General features: G+C 36.8%; 2 protein-coding genes across 3 annotated transcripts in view; one reads left to right on the top strand and one right to left on the bottom strand.

Moving 5' to 3' along the window:
- The window catches only part of tubgcp6 (tubulin, gamma complex associated protein 6), a 62,493-nt gene extending 60,405 nt beyond the window's left edge, over positions 1-2,088 (top strand). For both annotated transcript variants that reach the window (XM_043713746.1, XM_043713745.1), the window contains exon 26: positions 323-2,088. In XM_043713746.1, the coding sequence (XP_043569681.1) occupies positions 323-414 (92 nt within the window). In that variant the 3' untranslated portion in view covers positions 415-2,088. The remainder of the gene's footprint in view (positions 1-322) is intronic.
- Positions 2,089-2,463: 375 nt separating this feature from the next.
- On the bottom strand, positions 2,464-18,474 carry angptl5 (angiopoietin-like 5). The gene is made up of 7 exons (XM_043713202.1): positions 17,735-18,474; positions 14,804-14,891; positions 10,384-10,432; positions 5,609-5,700; positions 4,594-4,711; positions 3,485-3,670; positions 2,464-2,762 (listed from the first exon to the last, which is right to left on the bottom strand). The coding sequence occupies exons 2-7, from the start codon at positions 14,885-14,887 to the stop codon at positions 2,464-2,466; spliced, it is 828 nt and encodes a 275-aa protein (XP_043569137.1). The 5' UTR covers positions 14,888-14,891; positions 17,735-18,474.
- Between the last annotated feature and the right edge of the window lie 1,369 nt (positions 18,475-19,843).

Raw genomic sequence — 19,843 nt, 5'->3', positions numbered from 1 at the left:
AAATGTAAGATCTTTTTGTTTTTTAAAAATAATTATTAAGGGCTTCAACCTGTTCTAGTTAGAAAAGAACAATTTCACAGTTAAAAATCATACAACACCAGGTTATAGTCCAACAGGTTTATTTGGAAGTACTAGCTTTCAGAGCGCTCCAAAAGCTAGTGCTTCCAAATAAACCTGTTGGACTATAACCTGGTGTTGTGATTTTTAACTTTGTACACCCCAGCCCAACACCGGCATCTCCAAAGCATGACTACAATTTCACAATTTATCTACCAAAGAGTTTTCTGATTTCCTTAAACTGATTTTTTTTCTCTTTCTCCAGTTGTGACTAAACTCGTCAATCGGGGATATCAGCCACATCTTGAAGATTTCCTGTTGAGAATTAATTTCAATAATTATTATTTGGATGTTTAACTGTTACATGGCTCTCAAGTATTCATCTTTTATGTAACTGAAAGTCAAGTTTAAATTAAAATCAATCTAATTTGAAGTAAATTATTAATGCCTGTTAAATTTCAATTATTAGCAATTTTAAAATTCTGCATTGTCTATTTGTATTCATGTAGATATTTGTATATCTGTGCCATATTAAAAAAATCAGTGTTACAGACAACTTTATGCTATAGTTATGCTTATACAAGAATGTTTAATATTTTACTGTTCAGCATTTGTATGTACTCTAAAGTGGATGAAACACTATGCTCTCATTTAATGGTCAGCGATGTTTACAATTAAAACAGTGTCTTTTGAGGCTGCATTTCTTCACATGAGCTTAAATCTTTGTCATGTTGAATACTTGTAAAATAAAAAGGGCATCACACCCCAAACCGTAATGGATCCATTGCCCAATCAATTTTGGATTTGTTTGGATCAGAGAAACTCTTGTTTATGAAATCAACTAATTGCAGACTTGTGCACAAAGTGTGGCTTAATCGTCATAAAATAGACTTTAATTAGTTTATGCACCAAACAGAATTTAATTGTAACCAATTTGCCTTTGCTTCACTTAAATGAACAAAAATAGATTCTACAAAGAATCTTTAAAATTTGCATTCTTTAGATAAGCACCATTTCAAACTTCTTAAGGAAATCCAACCAGTTCCAAATGTTTCCTAGAGTTGGATTTAACACTCCTCTGCTGACTAGTTTGAAGGTCTTGGGCAATGTTAAATCCAGTAGGATGTTTGCCCACTGCCCACCTATCTGTCAACTGTCATAGTTATCAATTGTGTTGTGTAGCCAGCCTACCAGTGTGCCAATGTTGGTTCTTAAATGAGAAAGTAATGCACATTTGGATGCTTTCTCTGCCAGTGTTGGCATTTAACCACTTCACCATTTAATATGCAGGTTTCCATGTCCTTTCAGGTGTAGACATCATGGGTTTCAAAGGTGTTGTCGAAGGAGCCTTGGTGCGTTGCTACAGTGCATCATGTAGATGCTACTCACTGCTGTCACAATGTCGGGTGATGGAAGGAATGAGTGTTTAATGTTGTGGTTGTAGTGTTAACTGAGAGAGCTGTTTTTTCCTGGATCAAATGGGATTCTTGAGTGTTGTTGGAACTACACTCATCCAGGCCATTCCTCACTATACCTGGCAGACCAGTGGACAACTTCAGAGACAGGATGTGAGTTACTCACTACACAATTCAGATCCCCTGACTTGCTTTTGTAACCACAGTATTTATATGTTTGATTGGTCATACCATTGAATGTCATGAGGAGATAGTTGCCCACCCCTTACTGTAGCACTACAGACGTGCAGTTGCTCAAGAAAAAGAGTAGAAAAGTACCTTGAAAAATATTATCACTTCCACTCCTGCATCTGTCATATAATTTTACCAAAACAGGTTCAGTTTATACCCACCTTGGAGCTATCGTTGACAAATCTAAATCAAATGGAGGAGAGATGAGAATAATTTGTACTCAAACCAGAATTCATGATCTGATTTCTGTATCACTTTATTTTTGAGAAAGTACTGATATTCGCAACTGTTAGCCACAGTTGTTCTTATTTGATCACCAAATTATATCTGTGAGATTATGCAACAAAATACAAACATTAAAGCAAAACATTGCAGATACTAGATATTAAAAAAAACACAATTTTGGAAATGCCCAACAGATCAAATAAGATGTGTAAAAACACAGTTAACGTTTCAGGTTGATGACCTATATTCAGAACTTTCGATGAAAAGCCACTAAGCTGAACCATTAACGTTTATTTCTTCATAGATGTTGCCCTACCTGCTGAGTATTGCAGCATTTCCTCTCTTGTTTATCAAGTGTTTTGATTTATTGTAAAACAAGTTAAATTGCACATTTTTAATATTGAGTAAGTTTACAATGTTTATTTGTAACAGTTTTTAATCTGCTTAGGTAGCAAGAATTAGATAAAAGTTGTGACATATTGAAAGATGTAAGTTTACTGTTTATATTAGTCTTACACTAGTTGTATTAACAAACTTACACTGATTGAACTTTTAACTGACTGACTTGGAATGAATATGGTACCTCTTTCCAAGTTTTCCAGTGTATTCCAGACAACCAGCCAATGTTATTATCTTTTGAATGCCAGTCTCCATTTAAATCTGCCATTCCACATTGACTGAACCACCATCCACTACCAAACATAGCACTGCAACTTTCAATTGCAGTGTCACCAAAGATGCAGGGTTTGCAATCATCATTATCCTGGTCATAAGTACTGAACATATGACTATTTTGGTCATCTTCTGGGGGTCCTGGTCCTCTGAAAGCATCACCTGAGCCCAAAAACAAGTGATATTGCTGTCAACCTTTATGCAGTCATTGACATCTCCACTCCTGTAGTGTAATAATGACTATCACAAGGATTACATTTAAAACAAATAAAATTATTGGATATTTAAAATTGCTTTTGTAGCAAGAATGAAGCATAACCACTTGGAATCTGTGGGTTTCTTCTTAAAACCCAACTTGATTCCAGAACAGTGCACTAGTTTACATTATTTAGCTTGTAGAAATATAAAGCATATTTTTCCTTTGTAATTTTGTAAGAAATTTGGCTAGCCAGCATTCCAAGAATTGATGCTTTATAAAAAGAATAGTTAAGAACTTTATGATATTACCAATATTTCCACTGAATAGATAGCACTCTGGAATTGGCCTTTTCAAATAGTTGCAAATAATACATTTGTGCCAATGTCATCATTTCCTCAGGATATCCCATAGCACTTCAAAACCCATTTAGGAACTTGTAATGTCACTTGTTGCTTGAAAATCATGGTGCTATCATGATGAAATATTTTGATGTTTACTGAGGGGAAATGATGACTGGGTCTACAGCTCTGAATTTTACCATGTGATTTGCTATAGTTCATGCTCGAGGTAACACCTCTAATAGGCCTTTGAGGTACCAAGGGAGTATCAGCATAGATCAAGTGCTTAAGTTCTAAACTGGGAAATGAATCCACAATCTTCTATGACAAAACAAATATGTTTCTACCTGCATTTCCTGAGTAATTTCCCAGATGAAGTCTGTAAAATTCTGTTTCACTGTCAATCCAGAATTCAGAATATTCTGCATGTGCACTGTTGTCTTCAAAGTCTTTTAATTCTACACGAAGTTTAAATTTCTTATTTGCCTGGTTAGTCAGTAAGTAAATGTTTTCCAATCCCAGCCAATGTTCACCTTTATAAATGAAGAAACTCCAAAATGTTACACAGAAAACATTTTTTAATGCATTTTTATAATGGGTTTTTGACATTTCATAGAAATGATGGGGAGTTCTGCAAGTTATGAAATGATATGCAAAGGAAATGAGTTTTTTTTTCTGATCTAGTCTCCAGTGAAACTATTTCAGACCCTATAAGATTTTTATTTCTATTAATTGCAAAATCAGCATATCTTCCCTCTGGTTCACATCTGGCTATTGTTGCAGTTATATTAATTTAAGACCTTTTTCATCGTTGCATCAACAGTAGTGTGCAGAAAGTCATCTGCCTTGTGCAGAAGTGATTTTGTGATGTTTTAAAGATTTGTGCAAAATCAAGTTTATCTTGTACATTAGTAGCCTATAAGTCTTCCTCTTGGAAATATGTAGGACTGGAAACAAAGACAAGCTATGTGTATAGAGTAGGATAAGGTGCAAGAGGTGGAAAAAGCTGTTAGTTGGAGGACATGTTCCAACTTGTAAGTTTGTCAGGTGGCATGAGTATTTGAGTTTGATGGTAGATGACATCTCACTAAAATGTTGTTCAATCCCCCTTGGATAGCAACTCCTTGCATGTCCTTCAACTTCTTTCCCAAGATCGTTGCAGTTTAAGAGCCTATGTTGGTGACCTTTGTCGTTCATAAAATATTTAATCAAAATCTACCCCTTCCCCTCCCATGAGAATTGGTAGGGGCTGTACAGTTAGTAAAAGCTATGGAGATTTGACAAGGAGAATGTCATGGAAAGATCCATACACAAGGATGACGATGAAATATCAGGTGATAGGTAGCAAAACTGAGATGAGCTGAAAGTTCTAGCAGGTAATAGAAAGACAGTCATGTGACCATTAGAACAGTGAACCTGAGAAGTAGTAACTATTCCAGAAGTTGAGAATACTTACAGCTAGGATGTCCAAATCCTTTCTTGTACTCAGCCCAACCTTTTTGAAAATTCAGGGAATCTAAACCATTTCTAATCTGGAATATGGTCCAACCCCCATCCTTCATGTCACAAAATACCTATAACATATTACAACAATATAAATTCTACAATATGTCGTAGGAGAAATGTCCCAAGAATTACCTTCAGTGTCTCTTCAAAATAGAATCCGTATATAAACCAGATTTAAGCATCATTAACTCATAGACGTAAATGAGATGATAAGCCCTGAATGGTTATTGATGAATAATTAAGATAAAATATAAAATACTTGTTTGATATCTTTGAATACTTTGCAAATTCTTGTCAGTGTTAAAATCAGTTTCTCAACAGTTTTCTGTTGTATTTAAATCAAAAGCAAACAACATTAAGAGAGACTTTTATGGTTTAACTAGCTTTGACACCTAAAAACATTTCAAATCAACAATACCATTAACAAAACCTACATAATGTTTTCAGTTTGTTTCAGATCATGTCATTATCAAAGCAACATTTTTAAATAAACCATTCCACTTGGGGGAAAAAAAATCTGTATAACTAGATATCCCAGACAGCTCTGAAGTATGTAGATATCTGGAAACCTGCTCCATTGTGGGTGTTAGCTCTATGATTGGGAGGTTTGTCAATTAAATTTACTTCCCTTCTAAACTTAGCATTTTAATTTACATTAGGGTGAGTAGACAGCTTTCAATTTATCTGTCAAATAACTTTAATCATAGAAACAAATTCATGATCTCATTTATGATCTAGTTGATCCAGGGTGAATAGTTTCCATTTTACAATTTTTTTTCAAAGTCAATCTGCATTGTGTTCTGATTTTGGAAAATCTGGTTTGAACTGTATAAATAATTAGCCTGAAAAAAAAAGGAACAGTTTTCAGATACACTAGGAAACAATGAAATGCATCGGTATTGCCAGATCACTATCTTAAACATTAATATCTAAATTAAATCACATTGATAACAATTATTAAATACCTTAAATGGCTTGGATGTTCTTACTGGCTGAATCATATATACACCATTTGAAGCTTTGGGAACTAGTTCCTTGATATGTGTACAATCAATTCCTTCAAAATAAGATTTGGAGATTTTTAAAGTTCAACTATTGTGATCAGGTCTGTGAAGAATATTTTCAATAGAAAATTTACTATGCTAAATTTGATACAGATCATGGTCGAGCACCATACAAGTTATGGTAAAGAAAAATGTCATTGTACACCATATATAAATTACAAGATGTCTTCAGTTTTAAAGAAAAACTTATTTTTAAGATGCAATGTTACATCAGTGTTTTCAGCAGAGTTTGTACTTACAACATAGTCATAGCAGTTAACAGCACAGAAGAAGACGCATTGAAGCAGTGCCAGTCAAAAACAACCACCTTTGTATTATAAGCCCATTTTCCAGCAAGGGGGTAATTGGCCCATAACCCTATATGCCCCGGCATCAAGGAAAACAGATCTTTAAAAAGCACAAAGTAGAGATGTGAAATGTTTTATTCTCTAATTTCCTTTCCTCTGTCCCTAAATGTTGTGCCTTTTGCATCATTCCACAAATATCATCTCTCTTATCTTTTACCAACAATTGGCGATTCTTCACCTATGAGGTTACATGAGTGAATTGCCCAAGAACAGTGCATTGCAGCTGTTCTTATCGGCATTTGATGGGAACATTTTCCATCCAGCCAGGGTGCTCAGGTGCATTGTTCTATACTAGCAACAGCTAGAATCAGATAATTCAGCACTGACACCAGAGCAATCCTTTGTCTCTCCAGTTAATATTCCAGCATTACATCATGTTACCCACATGTACTCACATATATAAAATGTACTCCAATAGTTTGATAAAAGATTACAACGATGTATCAAAAGAAGCTTTCCTAATCACTATTCAGCTGTTTATGGATTTATTTTACAAAAACAGGAAAGGTGTTGCATGCATTTCACAGTTTAAATTACTTACAGGGCGAAAACAGGCCCTTTGGCACAACAAGTCCACACCGACTCTCCAAAGAGCAACCCACCCAGACCCATTCCCCTACATTTACCCATTCACCTAACACTACGGGCAATTTAGCATAGCCAATTCACCAATTCTTTGGACTGTGGGAGGAAACTGGAGCAAACCCATGCAGACACAGGGAAAATGTGCAAACTTCACAGACAGTTGCCCAAGGTGGGAATTGAACCCAGGTCTCTGGTACTGTGAGGCAGCAGTGATAACCACTGTGCTACCCTAAAGTTCATTCAAGTAGTACAAGTTTTTAAAATGTTCATCTATTTTTAGAATCCACCGATTCAGAGATGTTATTACATATCCCTGGTGAGTAGTAAAAGTTAATTTAAATGTAAGAAATAGGAACAGGTGTTGGCCATTCAGCCCATTGAACCTGCTCCATCATTCAATAAGGTCATGGATGATATGATTATAACCTGATCTCCATTTTCCATCCCAAGTGCCATAACCATTCACTCCTTTGCTGATCAAAAATCTCTCCAACTTAGCATTGAATATATTTAATTACCCAGCCTCCATATCTCAATGTGGAAGAGCATTCCAAATGTTAACAATCCTCCTCATCTTTGTCAAAATGAGTAATCACTTATTTTGAAACTCCACCCTCTAGCTGTCAATTCTACCATGGGAGGAAACAGCCTCCTCGCATCTAACCTGTCAACCCCTTTCAGAATCTTATGTTTGAAGACCAGCACTCATTCTTCTTAACTCCAATGTGTATAGGCTCAACTTGTTCAACCTCTCCTTGTAAGATAACCCTTTCATTCCCAGGAATCAGCCCAGTGAACCATCTCTAATCTGTTTCCAATGTAAGTATATTCTCTCCTTAAGAAAGAAGACAGGCTGTGCACAATACACCAGATGTAGTTTCACTAACGCTCTGAACCATTGTAACACGACTTCCTTGCTTTCATACTCTAGTACTCATTGCAGGAAAGGCCAATATTTCATTTGCCTTGTTAATTTCTTGCTTTACTTGGGAGCTAACTTTTTTTTTGATTTGTGTACAAGCATTCTTCCAGCTAAAGTAGACAACATCACATTTTTACATATTATACTGCATTTGCCAAATGTCTACTCACTCACATAACCTATCTTTATATCTCTATTCAGACTCTTTGTATCCTCCTCACATATTGCGTTCTGGCTTATCTTTGTATCATCAGCAAACTTTGCTCCATGAGAATTTGTTCCTGCATGCAAATCACAGATTAGTAATAGTTGTCGTCACAACATTGATTCCTACGGTACTTGGCAAGTTATAGTTTGTCAACCTTAAAATTACTAATTTGTCCCAATTTCCATTTCTTCTTAAATCCTTTATCCATGCTAATATAACTTGTTTTGTACAGTGACTTTTTAAGTGACACCTTATTTAAATCATTTTAAAAATCCAAATACACAGTCTGTTGCTTCAGTACTGAGTAGGAAAATGGTAAATAGAATCCAATTTGGGAAGTAAGAGTTAGTGTGAGGTCAGACAGTGAAATACACAATGAATGGCATGATATTGATAATTGTAGAAAAACTTTGAAGTGAATGTCCACAGATCTCAAAAGGTAGAAGGATAGGTAGATGACAATAAGACAAGATTGAGTTACCTTGTTAGTACAGCATAGAATATAAGAATGGAAATGTTACGTTAGAGTTGTATAAAACACTTAGTAGCTGAAGGTAAATTACTTCATACAGTGCTGGTCACTAATGTAGGACAGATGTGATTGCACTGGCAAGGGTACAAAGGAGATTAATGAGGAAAGGTTAATGGAGTCCAACCCTTCTGCCCTTTCCTACCCCAACAGCAAATAGGGCTCCCCTTATCCACATCCAGAAGATCCTCAGCCACCATTTCTGCCACCACCAGCGAGATGCCACCACCAGATACACATTCCCTCCCCCCTCTGCTTCCCTTCCCTTGTGTGCCTTCCACAGGGACCATTCCCTCCGGGCCTACCTTGTTCACTCTTCCTATACTCTGAGCATCCCCCACAGCCCCATGGCACCTTACCCTGAAACCGCTGAAGGTGGAACATCTGCCCATTTACCTCCTCCCTCTTTAATATCCAAAGGTCCAAACATACCTTTCAGGTGAAGCAGCACTTTACCTGCATTTTTCACAATCTAGTCTATTGCATTCGCTGCCCACAATGTAGCCTCTACATTGGGGAAATGAAGCGCAGATTGTGTGACCACTTTGTAGAACATCTACGTTCTGCCTGCAAAAAAGACCCCTGAGCTTCCAGTTGCCTGCCACTTTAACACACCACCCTGTTCCCTGGCCAACATCTCTGTCTCAGGCTTGCTGCAGTGTTTCACCAAAGCTGTGCAGAAGATGCAAGAACAACATCTCATTTTCTGTTTGGGCACCCTGCAGCCCTCCAGACTCAATATCGAGTTCAATAATTTTAGGGCCTGAACTCTCCAATGTCCTAGCCCCGTCCACCACACACCCGCAGGCCTTGTTATCACATAGTCTGCCATTACACACTGCCTATTGTTAGCCATAACAGTCTCCATTAACAGCCAATCATCCTCCTACCCACATCATTATCCACTCGGTCCAACTGTTCTATCTCTATGGATCTATCCCCCCACCTATTGTTTATTCTTACCCCCCCCCCTCACCCTACCTTTTGCATATAAACTAACATTTTCCTAGCCACCATCAGTTCTGAGGGAGGGTCAGGGGATCTGAATTGTTAACTCTAATTTCTCTTCACAGATGCTGACAGAAATGCTGAGTTTTTCCAGCAACTTCTGTTTTTGTTTGAGATTAATGAGGATGTTGCTAGGAAGGGAGGATTTTAGCTATGAGAAAAGATTGCCCAGGTTGGATTTGTTTGCTTTGGAACAGGGGAGGTTTGAAAGGAGATTTAACTGAGATGTACAAAATTATGAAGTGCCTGGATACAGTGGATGGAAAGTTCAGTTTCCCTCAGTAGAGAGAAGAATGACCAGAACATAAGGTTAAAGGCAGTTGAGACCATTTTCATCCAGATGGTATGGATGACTGGAAGTCACTGCATGAAAGAATGGTAGTGACATTTTTAAAAAGTTGGATATGCACTTGAAGTGCTATAACCTATCGTCTCACTGACCAAGAAGTGGATTAAGTTGGAAAGCTCTCTTTTGACAATGGGATGAATGGCTTCCTTCTATGTCATTATTTTCTAAAAACATAATAAGAGATAAGATTATGAGCATTATAATTGAAGGTCAGAGAGTGTAAAATGCAAAGAAACACAGTCGGAGCTTAAAAAGTGTAAGATGTTAAAGCAATTGAGATATGGCACATAGCTGTCAATCATGTATTTTTACTGTAAGTCTACATACGTGAGAACTTACCAATAAAAATTGGTAATGAAACCTGTTATTACAGTTTATTGCTCTCTTTGTTTTTATGTATAGATTTATGAGACAGAGATGTTGGCCAGGGAACAGGATGGTGTGTTAAAGTGGCAGGCAACTGGAAGCTCAGGGGTCTTTTTTGCAGGCAGAACGTAGATGTTCTACAAAGCGGTCACACAACCAGAAAAGCAAAGAAATATTGTTAGAAAAAATTCTGAGCAGGTAGGTAGCTAGATGGTAATTTGTTTCTTCTGCTTTTAACTGCAAAACATTTCTTTAAACAAAACCTGTAGAGATCAGGAAGATTAAGATTTTGTTTATATAATGCATTTTTAACTATCTCTAAAACAAATGAGTTTTCAGTATGAGAAATTTTGCTTAAATACCTTCCACCTTGCATTCATCACTTGCGCAATCTTTAGGAGTTTGATGTTCCTAAAAGAAAATGGAATTGTTTAAAAAGAAGTCTGACATAGACACAAGTGTTTATCCTACTGTATTGATAACTAACATTGCAGTATTTAGGTAATCTGCACGTTTCTCATAATCAGATTATCTGAACTACAACAGAATAGGATAAAACATTAAGTAGGCTCATTGTCATGTGTGTGTGTGTGTGTGTTCAGAGAAAATGTCCAGAGCTAAAATGTTTAAACTGTCTTTTTTGGATAGTAACATTGCCTGTTTTGTTCTTCCAGGATTTGGCTGTTGTTTATTTTCTAGCTAATTTCATGCAGTTGCCGCCCTTTGTGACAGAACTTTAATCGGACCCTTACAATAGATGCACAGTACTCGACCATGAAATATCAAAATAGGTCTTAATTTTGAAGGGAAATGCATTGATCCTTCAATTAATATGAGTTTGAAGGGAATTTTATTTTATTCTTTATTATATTATTCTTTAGAATATAATAAAATTCCCTTCAAACTCATATTAGTGCAACAACTGTCAATGGAGAGTTTTGAAGCAAGGATATTTAGGACTGAGTTTTGACTCTACCACTTGGGTGTTAATGACAGCCTAGGAGGAGCAAAAAAAACTTGGAGAACCTGAAAGGGAAGATTATACAAGAAGAAAGTACTCTAGGTGCTGACATTTTCAGAACCCACGGTTCCCCATGTATGATCGTCCGTGTGAGATGCTTTCTCAGCCTTAGCATGCTGACTGTGCGCAAATATGACATTAGTGCTCAGGTAAAGTAACTGAAAAATGCTTAGATGACTCTTGTGTGAAGGTACAGATCTGACTAAAGCACAAGCAATTACTGTGATGCTACTTAACTCACAATGTTGAAGCAAATTGCCTTCCTACATCTCTCTGTTGTATAAGGTTCTGAAAAAGTTATTTAAGGGTGCACTAAGCTTCACCAAATCTGACTATAACATACTGACTTGAGTGGGGAAAATACAGAAAACACTTCAGGATATTGAAGAGGACAGACCTGTTGTGCTATGTTTCCCAACAGTCTTTCCCAATGCTTATCCCACTAAGGTAACCTGTATCTAATTGCTATCTTGCAGTAAACTACATCTTGTTGAAGATAAGAGCTTCTTCTCATCAGATTACCCAGTGATTTTCCTCTGACATTTTAGATCAAGTAAGCCCTGTAGATCTGGTCAGAGAAAGAGATTGTTGGCACCTATTTACCTAACTGGCTACAGATGGCATCACATATTCATACAACACTCTAATGTGGCTATGTGCATTGGTATGGAATGGCTGTGTCTGTGAAATTTAAGAGCTGGATTTTCATTCAGTTCATTAAACAGGACTCCAAGTTTTTAACCACTGGACTATGTGAAACATTCTAGTTGCTGCTCATCATTATTAGTTCAAGCTTTAAAAGATAATAAACTTTTCTGGTCGTCTTTTTGTTTCCCTTACTCTCTAATATGATCACTAGCCCAGGACTTGATCATTGTATCATAGGCAAAGGTAAAGTTGCCGGAGTCCGACTGGACCATAGGGTTGCTCTCTGGTGGTGGTTTAACCTGGATACTGACTTCTCCATCTCCTGATGCTGCCTGGCTTGCTGTGTTCTTCCAGCCTCCTGCGTGTCTACCTTGGATTTCATCATCTGCAGTTTATTTTTTGTCTCTGTCCAAAAGACTGCACTTGTATCCATACTAAGGGCTTGCATTTACTTTACTTTATGTTGGCAAAGGTTTCATGAATCATATTGCAGAATTCTGCAAACTCTGATTGAATTTATCCTTTTGTTGCTTTTGTGTCTTCTGAAATGAAAATTGGGAATGTTCCATAGGTAAAGAAGCTTTAAATGCAGATGAGACTTTTAATACATACTTGATTTTATATTAATTATGGGGATTTTATTTATACTAAACAGTGGTTAGCACTGCTGCCTCACAGCATTAGGGATCCGGGTTCGAATCCTGCCTTGGGTGACTGTGTGGAGCTTGCACATTCTCCCAGTGTCTGTGTGGGTTTCCTCCGGGTGCTCCGGTTTTCTCCCATAGTCCAAAGATGTGCAGGTTCGGTGAATTGGCCATGCTAAATTGCCCGCAGTGTTAGGTGCATTAGTCAGGGGGTGAATTTAGAGGAATGGATCTGGGTGGCTCTTCAGAGGGTCGGTATAGACTTGTTGGGCCAAAGGGCCTGTTTCCACACTGTAGGGAATCTAATCATCTAATCTAATCAAACTTTGGAATGCAGGCTGTGATAAACCTAGCTAAAAGTGAATTTGCCAAAGCCCCAGTCACCTTCCTGGGCCATGTTATGAGACATGGACAAATGGCCCCACATGATGCAAAAACAAAAATAATTGGGGAATTTCTCACATCGTCAATGAGAAAGGCAGTACTACGGTTCCTGGCATTGAGTGGATTTTACCAAAAGTTTGTGCCGAACTTTAGCAGTGTGGCTGCTCCACTTATCATATTGTTACAAAATGGCAAGAAGTTTCAGTGGACAGCAAACTGTTAAAAGACATTTGAAAGCCTAAAAACTGTGTTAACCACTGCCCCAGTATTAACCACCCTGGATTACATGAAGCTTTCAAGGTGGCTATCAATGAGAGTGATGTGGGTGTTGGTGCAGTGCTCCTGCAGGAGGATGACGAAGGAATAGAAAGACCCATCAAGTATTTCTCTGGACAGTTGAACGTTCATCAACAGAAATGCTCAATGGTTGAGAGAGAAATTTAAATTTGGTGTTGGCATGATAACATTTCAGTGTTTGTATTACAAGCAATGCATCTGAGACAATCGTATACACTGATCATAACCCATTGACATTTGTGGAAAAATTTACGGACAGAAATGCCAGACTGTTGTTGCAGTCATTCAATTTGACAATTGTGCATGTAGCAGGTCGCGAAAATGTGATTGCCGATGGGTTATCGAGGATCAAATGAGATACAGGAGAGTTTGGTGGCGAGTATGCCAGAGCCTGAATTTGCATGTGGTTGTGCATTTTTGTTTGTTTACAGTTAGTATAGAGTATATGTGTGTTTGGACTACTAACTGGGTTTTTGAAGGGTTTTAAAAATTAAGCCATCTTTTGATATTGATGGTCCAGTTTTTTAGAGAGGGAAGGTGTCACAAAGCTGGTCCCTTTTTTCTAAAAGCTATTCCTTTTCTCAAGGATACTGTGTCCTTGATTTTTTTGAGAGGGATCATAAACTGTTCTCGGTGCCAATTAGGCTTGTTTGGTACAGAGATTAAAGAGTATTAAGAGGCTTTTGTGTTTACATGTAAAAAGATGAGACCTCAGGCAAAAGTGGTCATATTTTAGAAGTGACCTGTATAATGAAAGGGGAGTGGTCAGCTCTCTAGCTGAGCAGTTCAGTTCGGGCCAAAACAAGTTAGCTGTATGGAAACAAACTCTCTCTCTCTCCTGTCCTTCTAACTTCAACCTTTATGCATCTATTCCTTTTTTTTACTGTGTTTTAGGGGTGTTTGCTTATTGGGACTGTTGCTTATTGGGACTGCATATTCAGAACAGCATAATTAAGTCTAGTTTGGATAGACTGAGCTGTGTAGGAATTCTTTATTCTGTTCTTTGTGTTTAATTGTGTAATTTTGTGAATACATTTTTGTCAGTTTTAAAAACGGGTAGTCAACCTCGCTAACTTACTTCGGGTAATATTCACTGTATATTTAGTGAAACAAATTGCAAAGTTATGGTCTGGTCTGCCTGCTTAAGAATGTTTTGTGTGGGCTGGCCTAGTCCATAACAATATTCAGTTCAGTAGCCATCAAGCAGATGCTGTGCCATTCTGTAACAAACCTTTTAAAAATAGAATCAGAATTTTGCAGTGGAAAAGGTTATCGACCCATCATGCCTGCACTCGCTCCCGAAACAGCTACCTTGTTAGTGCCATTTTCCAGACCTTCTCTGTAGCCCTGTAAATTATCTTGGACATTGCTTTGCATTTTTCTGATATCCTACCCCATCCCTCAGTGCTTGGGTTAATGCACACAAGAAGCCAATTCCAATATTTGACCTACCTTTGCAAAGTTCTTAAAAATCAGATTAGTACAAAAGGAAAGGTGGAATCATATTGTCACTACAAAGCAACTATATAATTAATCTTAGTCTGTAATATTTACTCTATCTAAATATATTACCCACATTTAGTAGCTCTATTCCATAATTTCACTAATGCTCCAATTTTCTTCCAAATTTTATCAAATTATTTGGTTTAAAAATCACTGATCTACTAATAAACTATTCTAACTTTTATCAGTTTGATGTTATTTAAATAGATTATTCACTTACTTAAAAAAGAACAATACTTCAAATGAATGAGTGCAATCAACTGCCAGAACACTTGGAATTCTTACCCTGGAGTAAACTGATTGGAAGTAAGGACTCAGGAATATTGCAATGTTTAGGAAGATGGCTTCTGGCTGCATCAACGGGTACATTGTTCTTTGTTGACGCACAATAAGAAAACATAATTAGTTGTCAGATAGAGCAAAGTATTTGAGCACCACTTCAAAAATGCTTTGTTAGTTCAAAGCTAAGCACACCATTTCTGAATAGAAGCATACAAGCATGCAAAATGGTATTAGAGAAACAAGATTCCTAGTGGTTTTCTTCAAAGTTTAAAGATTTATTTCCTTCTTTGGCCAGGATCAACTGAATTAACTTCCTTACTTTCTAAGAGTAATAGAGATCTGTCTCAAAGCTTAAAATGTAACTTCTACACTACTATGTCCAAAAGTAGTTTGGTAATGGGAAACTGACTCTTCAAAGGCAATTTAGTTGCATTGTTACAGAGAACATTATGTCTGTTCCAAGATAGAGACTTAACTCAATGGTAGCATAATGTTCTCTGAAACAAGATTTTACATTCAGTCCCTATTCCGGAGTTAGGAGCTTGTAATTGTGGTTGGTGTTTCAGTGCAGTACTGAAAGAATGTCAGAGCTTCAGCAATTTGGCTGAATTTTTAAAGTGAGGTCTTTTATGTTCTCACAGGTGGTTGTAATATTATAAAGTTATGTCGTTACTGGATGATCTTTGCAAACATATTGGTATCTAGACAGAATGGGAAGCTAGCCTTGAGTAATATAGAGAGAGGGAAGAATTTCTCCACAGAACAAAAGAAAACGTGTTGCCAGTTGTTTTGCTATGAAGAAAGTTTAAACGTAGTCAGGGTAGAAGTTTGATTTCTGTGCTGCAATAAATTTCACTAAAACTAATTTCCCTGTAAGTCAATTCTTAGAGTATATGTCACTCCTTTTTTAACTACTTGTTGCATTCGTAAGTTCATTTAGTTAGCTACTAATTACAAGAAGTCCAAACCCATTCCTTTCTGCTTTTGTAATTTATTTTTCAAAAAATCGTTAAAATCTACTAAATTAGAGCTACTTGTTTACCGACTCGATTATAGATACTTTTACTCAACCTGTTCAGGGATGTTGTGACACATCTCTACAGCAAGTAGAACTTGAACCCAGATCTCCTTGCCCAGAGCTAGAAAGACTATCACTGCACCACAAGAACGAATCAACTTAACCATATCCTTTATAATTTCAGTCTATTTGTGAAATGAGATCTACCACTGTGTTGACTGATCTTTAATCACTCTTGTAACTATAGTCTCAGTTAAAAATGTTAATAACCTTCTTGCACTCAGTCCTAGAAATGGATATTTTAACCTAAAATGAATTAATCTAAGAGCCCCATGAGATAATCAAGTTCCACACAAAGTTTCCATGTCACATATAAATGAGCTGCCAGAGATGTTTTAAAATGTTGGGCTTGGAGAGAATTTCTGACTGTTACAAAAATACTTTGGCACCATTTTTGACATTTTTCAATTATCAGCAACTCTCTCTGGAGTTAAGGTTCTGCAGGCTTCGCTCATACTTCTTCGACAAGATTAGGGAGAACGTGCATGCAACTCAATATATGCTCCAGCTGACCAAGTTCCTTCATAAAAATGGGATTAGTTAAATGAATAGGGTATCAATATTTTTCAGGAGCTTCATCTATTCACCCAAACATAAACCTACCAATTTAGAATTGTAACTATTTAAAGTGCTCATTTACTTCAAGAAAATCAAATCTGATTATGCATCAGTCAATATAATCCAACAAATTGTAAACCAAGAGACTGTCAGCAACATCACTGATACCAAAATAATGCATTTAAACTTGGTTTCATCTTATATTAACCCTATAGTTTAAAGCTTAGAATTAAAAGATTACAAATAGACTGGCATTTTCTCTTCTGAGGTCAGAGGAGCTTGCTTTCTCGGTTGGGCCATACATTGTTTACTTTAGTTTTTAATTTATCCATAATCAACCATAATAATACTTTTATCCAAATCCAAAACACCAGTTTATTAGTCTTGACACAATAGATTTGAGAAAATAAGTTTTTGCTGTGGTCTTGGATAACTTGTAAGCAACCGGTACAAGTCTGTATCGCGAGATTATGGCATGTATATGCTTGTGGATGATATTTTAAGCAGAATTTGGATGAAATCAAATAAAGGAAGCAAAAGAAAGATAGGGGCTAAGTTCAACTTGCTAGTCTGTTCATTCTTCTGCAGCAACATCTGATGTAATCTTTGTATGGGTTGCTTATCTGTTAATTTGACTCTGATGAACCCTAATTATTTGATTTCATGTTTAAAATTCACTTGAAATGCCGACTGTCTCTGTCTATAATCTTACAAAATCATTTCAAACAAAACAAGTTGCAGTTTTATTTTTATTAAATCCAAACTTACACTTAGCCGAATAGAATGGAAATTTCTTTAGTCTATTGGAAGATATAATACAAGATGCTTAGCAGACTCACTGTAGAGATGCATCAAGTATTATTCTGAAATTATATTTGAAGCCCTATGCTGTAAAATAGTCTGCGCAATAGCTGCTAGTCATGGGTTCTATATCCTGGTGACTTGGTCATTAGCATATCCCTCTCAAAGTAATATAACACAAGAGACCTTTCTCATTCTTAAGTGATACAGAAATTACTAATTGAGCATTTAATCTAAAGTCCACAAAGGTCACTACTATAGTTATGAAAATAGACAATGTTTATTTTCTGCATTGAAAACAATGAACATTAACATAGCTTGGTGTTTACTTGACCTTTCAATTACATTTCAATCCATACAATTAAGTGGGTGTCAAGATATACTGAGAACAACAAAATAAGTTGAAGCACTACAAACTCTAATAATTTACAAAATATATCGTGGATTCAGTGTTGTTGCAGACTCCCAAGGATATAATCATAAATTTTTTCACTCACGCTTGGCTTGAAGAGAAAGCTTAAACCAGAAGATAATTTATTTGTTTTGCATCATCTCCAGCTTCACTCAAGCATAGAATTAGGAGACTCCAGTCTGTTGAAATTAACACTTGTAGAAGAATGACTGAGGCTCCTACCCATCACAGGAGAATACAATTGTCTCTTTAATCATCGTGAAGCTGGAAACTGATACAATCGTTCTTGGTACATCTATGCCCAGCCTTTAAAATCTCAATGAAAGGAACATTGTGATTTCAAACCAACTGAGCGCAGCAGAGGGACATCAATCAAATCCTGGGTCCTACCTACTGTACTGAATGGTGGAGCACTCCACACGAAAGGACCAATTATACTGTTAAGCTTTATTCTTGACATCCATCCTGAATTCTGGTGATTTTTGTAACATGCTTCATGTTGTCCCAGTCACATTTTATTAGTCACATACGAAGAAGGTTCAGCCTTCTCCAGAACATAAAATGCTTTACATTATATACATGCATTGCATCAGGCAATATTACACAGGTTCTCAGAAACTATCCTACCATTCAATGTCATATTCCTGTCAAATATACTTCCAGACTGTTAAAATTTTATCTAAATAATTCCAAATTAATACTTTCAATCATTAACTCCATTACTTCTGACTCTTGCTTTGCTTATTGCAGTATATTCTAATTTTTAAAAATTCATTCACAGGATAAGGGCGTCACTGGCTAAGCCAGCATTTATTGCACATCCCTAGTTGTCCAGAGGACAGTTAAGAGTTAACTACATTGCTGTGTGTCTGGAGTTTCATGTCGGCCAGACCAGGGAATGTTGGCAATTTCTTTCCTTAAAGCACAACAATAAACCAGAGGAGATTTTTCTGACAATCAACAATGGCCATCATTAATCGAGACTGTTTTATTGAATTCAAATTTCACCATCTGCTCTGATAGGATTCAAACCCAGGTCCCCAGAACATTACCTGAGTATCTGGATTAACAGTCCAGCAATAATATGTCACCTCTCTTTAATCTTTAAACAGAATAAGTAAAATAACTTCATCTGGCAATGTATCAACATTTTTAACAAGTTGACTCAATTTCTTTGACCTTCAAATTTGTAGAAAGCAGAGAAGTTCTGCATAGAATGAAACCTGAAAAAGTGCATGAATGTGGAAAGTACAGGAATTGAAATTCATAAACTCAAGTATGTGGAATAAATTGCGTGAATTTTGATTATAGTCTCAATTACTGTATCAAAGTAGAGCACTTTCAGTTGTAACTTATAATAATATTTTCCTTTTGAAAGAAAAACAATTTGAAAACAGACCTTTTATTGTTCTCTTATTTCTCTCCTATTGGTGTCTCAGTGCATAATTTTCCAATGGGATCCACTTCTGCTCCCTTGAATCAAACTGCTGACCATCCTTCTTCCCTTCACAATCCAAACACTAGCAGATGATTGTCACCAATTTCTTCACAGTTCACAATCTCTCCTCATCATCCTACCACCACTGCCTTTTCGCCAACCCATGCTTGATAATCACTGTCATTGCGAAATACCACTATCATCAACGACCTTGGAAATATCACAAAAGCAAAACACTGTAGGTGCTTAAATTAAAAAACAGAATTATTTGAGCATGTGCAACAAGTTTGGCAACCTCTATTCCAAGAAAAACTGAGTTAACACTTCAGGTTAATGGCCTTTCACCAGAATACCACAAAAAAAAATTTGCTGCCATTCTATTCTGCACATCTTTCCCACAGCTCTATGTTTCGAATTTCTCTCATGTTAATCATCCTGACCATAGCAGTGAAAGGGCTGCAACAAAAGTACAAATTTCACAGATTTGCCAGAAGCCATCATAAGCCATCCTTCCTCATTTTTCTCAACCTGTCCACAAACTTTGCCTAAGTCAACCACACATGGAGGTATTCTGATGCCTCTCTGTTGTCCAGCTAGGTAAGTCTTTTCTTTCCCATCTCTACATCATCACCTGTGGTGTCTTCCAAGGTGCTATCCTTGGCTCCCTATTCTCCACCCATACATTACTACACCCCAAAGACATACAAGGTCCTGAGGAGTCTTGACAGGATAGAGAAGATATTGCTTTTCATGGGA

This window comes from Chiloscyllium plagiosum, chromosome 23 (assembly GCF_004010195.1).
Source record: "Chiloscyllium plagiosum isolate BGI_BamShark_2017 chromosome 23, ASM401019v2, whole genome shotgun sequence".
Classification (NCBI taxonomy): Eukaryota; Metazoa; Chordata; class Chondrichthyes; order Orectolobiformes; family Hemiscylliidae; genus Chiloscyllium; species Chiloscyllium plagiosum.
Note: the sequence above shows the minus strand (reverse complement) of the source record. Positions and strands in the feature narration are given on the sequence as shown.